General features: G+C 40.3%; 1 protein-coding gene across 1 annotated transcript in view; it reads right to left on the bottom strand.

Annotated features, from left to right (window-relative positions):
• Positions 1-539: 539 nt before the first annotated feature.
• Positions 540-2,149, bottom strand: part of GPD1L (glycerol-3-phosphate dehydrogenase 1-like) — a 65,066-nt gene continuing 63,456 nt past the window's right edge. Inside the window, exon 8 of the mRNA XM_012646871.1 lies at positions 540-837. Within this exon, the coding sequence (XP_012502325.1) occupies positions 741-837 (97 nt within the window). The 3' untranslated portion in view covers positions 540-740. The remainder of the gene's footprint in view (positions 838-2,149) is intronic.

Here is a 2,149-nt window from a genome sequence, read left to right as displayed (position 1 = left end):
AGCATCATACAAGTGTCTGTTGTTAATCAGAAGAACGTGCCAGTCACAGCAGGAAAATCTCAGGTGAGCTTTCTGTCTTCTGCCACTGCGCAGCCTTTACAGAAGCACATTCTGACATCAAACAAAGAGAAAAAAGGCTAAAAATGCATAAATCTGCAGTCAGAGGAAAATATATAAGTGGATTATCTAATTTAAAATATCTAATTGTTAAAAAAAATCAACCCACAATCAAAATAGTTAATTATGCTGGCTTTGAGATAGTGTTTAAAAGTTAAGTCTGTTGATCTTTGAACACATTCACTCCTCCACTCTAACTACCATGTTAATGCTGGTTAAATTTCAACATCAAAAGAAAGAGGAAAAAACAAATCCCCCCACTCATATACGTATGAATTATTTCTAACGAATTTAGCAGAGATAGTTCCAATCTTATAAACTACCACAGTGGGGAGATTTCAAAAGCAATTTTTAAAAAGGACATTTAATTTTGGTTCATAGAAACATCCACAGAATGAGAAATAAACATACACACACATTCACATGTGTGTTCAGTTGTTGCCCAATACGTCTTAGCCAACGAATTGCCTCTCACAATTCAAAAATGAACCCGTAAAAATTCATACACATCCATGATGGGACTACAGTCAAGCAAACATCATGTTGCCAAGTCCTGGTTTCCACAGGAGTCCAAAGATTAATCAGGAAGGCAGAACTTTCCCCAGTGCATTGCACGATTCACGCTATATATGCTCTGGATGGCTCTGGAGACACGACAACATCTCCTGAACGGGTCTGCCTTCGTAGCAGATCTGATACACTGCAGTAAACAGCGGAAACCTAGTTGGGAGGAAATGCGAAAAGGGCAAGGTTAGGCCATGTGGTTTACCTCACAGAACACATTAGCTGTTTAGTTTTTCTGTCCTGCCTAACAGACGGCAGATGAGTATGCTGATTTGAACAACGCAGTGACCACTTTCTTCATTCCTTTATTATTTGGTCTGCGGAGAGCCTCTGCAGTGTGGCTGTCAGATCTTGGTATGACCATCTTCTGCCTCATTAAGTCCGGAGTGCACTGTCTACAAACGAGTCACATAGTAATCCTTCCAGGGTATAAACTGTGGTCATTTACATAAAGAGTTGTGGCTCAGGCTCTTGGTCAAACCTGGATTGAGTCCAAGCTTTTGTCAGTATTTTAAAAGATGGGAAAATAAATTTTAAATTGCAAGGAGGCATTGCCCTCCCTTCTCCAAAAACGATCATCCCAAGATGATGACGAGACAACCCACACATCACCATAAATAATCCAGGCCTGGAATGCTCCCGCAGGAATCAAAGTGAGGACCCATAGTTACCAAAGCACTGATCCCATGTCGGAAGCTTGATTTCTTTTGTCTTCTCTTCTAAGATGTGAATACAGATATGAGCAAAAGTTTGAAATGGATGAGGGTACAAAGGAGTGGGCTAATAATCCATTATATGAAGAGATAACATTATGCCAGGGTACAGCTGGCTCAGCAAGCATTTTTTTTAATAGCAGCAATTACTAAAGAAATAACTAATTTCAATCAGGCTTTTAAACACACACACGCAGAGCCCAAAGTGAGCTTAGCAGAATCAATAGAGTCTTAAAGGCCATTCGGAAAATTAGCTGGGCAGACTCCTATAATGACAATTTAATTTAAGAAGAGCAAATAGTACTAAGAGATCACATGCCTTTATGAGAGTCTATTGTTATAGGTTTTTCTTTTCTTTTTCTTTTTTTTTAGAGACACCCAGGCTGGAGTGCAGTAACGTGGTGCAATCGAAGCTCACTGCAGCCTTGAACTCCTGTGTTCGAGTGAGCCTCCTGCCTCAGCTTCCCAACTAGTTGGGAATACAGGCATGAGCCACCATGCCTGGCTAATTTTTAAAATTTTTTTGTAGAGATGGGGTCTCACTATGTTGCCCAGGCTGGCCTTGAACTCCTCGGTTCAAGCAATCCTCCTGCTTTAGCCCCTCAAAGTGCTGGGATTACAGGCATGAGCCACCCACCGTGCAGGCCGTGGTTTTTCTTTTATATGTATATGTATATGTGTGTGCGTGTGTATGCATATACATACGTGCATATATACACATATATATTTTTAAAATATTTTTCCCCCAAAAGATG

The sequence above is a fragment of the Propithecus coquereli genome, unplaced genomic scaffold (assembly GCF_000956105.1).
Source record: "Propithecus coquereli isolate 6110/MARCELLA unplaced genomic scaffold, Pcoq_1.0 Scaffold251, whole genome shotgun sequence".
In the NCBI taxonomy this organism is placed as follows: Eukaryota; Metazoa; Chordata; class Mammalia; order Primates; family Indriidae; genus Propithecus; species Propithecus coquereli.
This window is presented reverse-complemented; position numbering and strand designations above follow the sequence as displayed.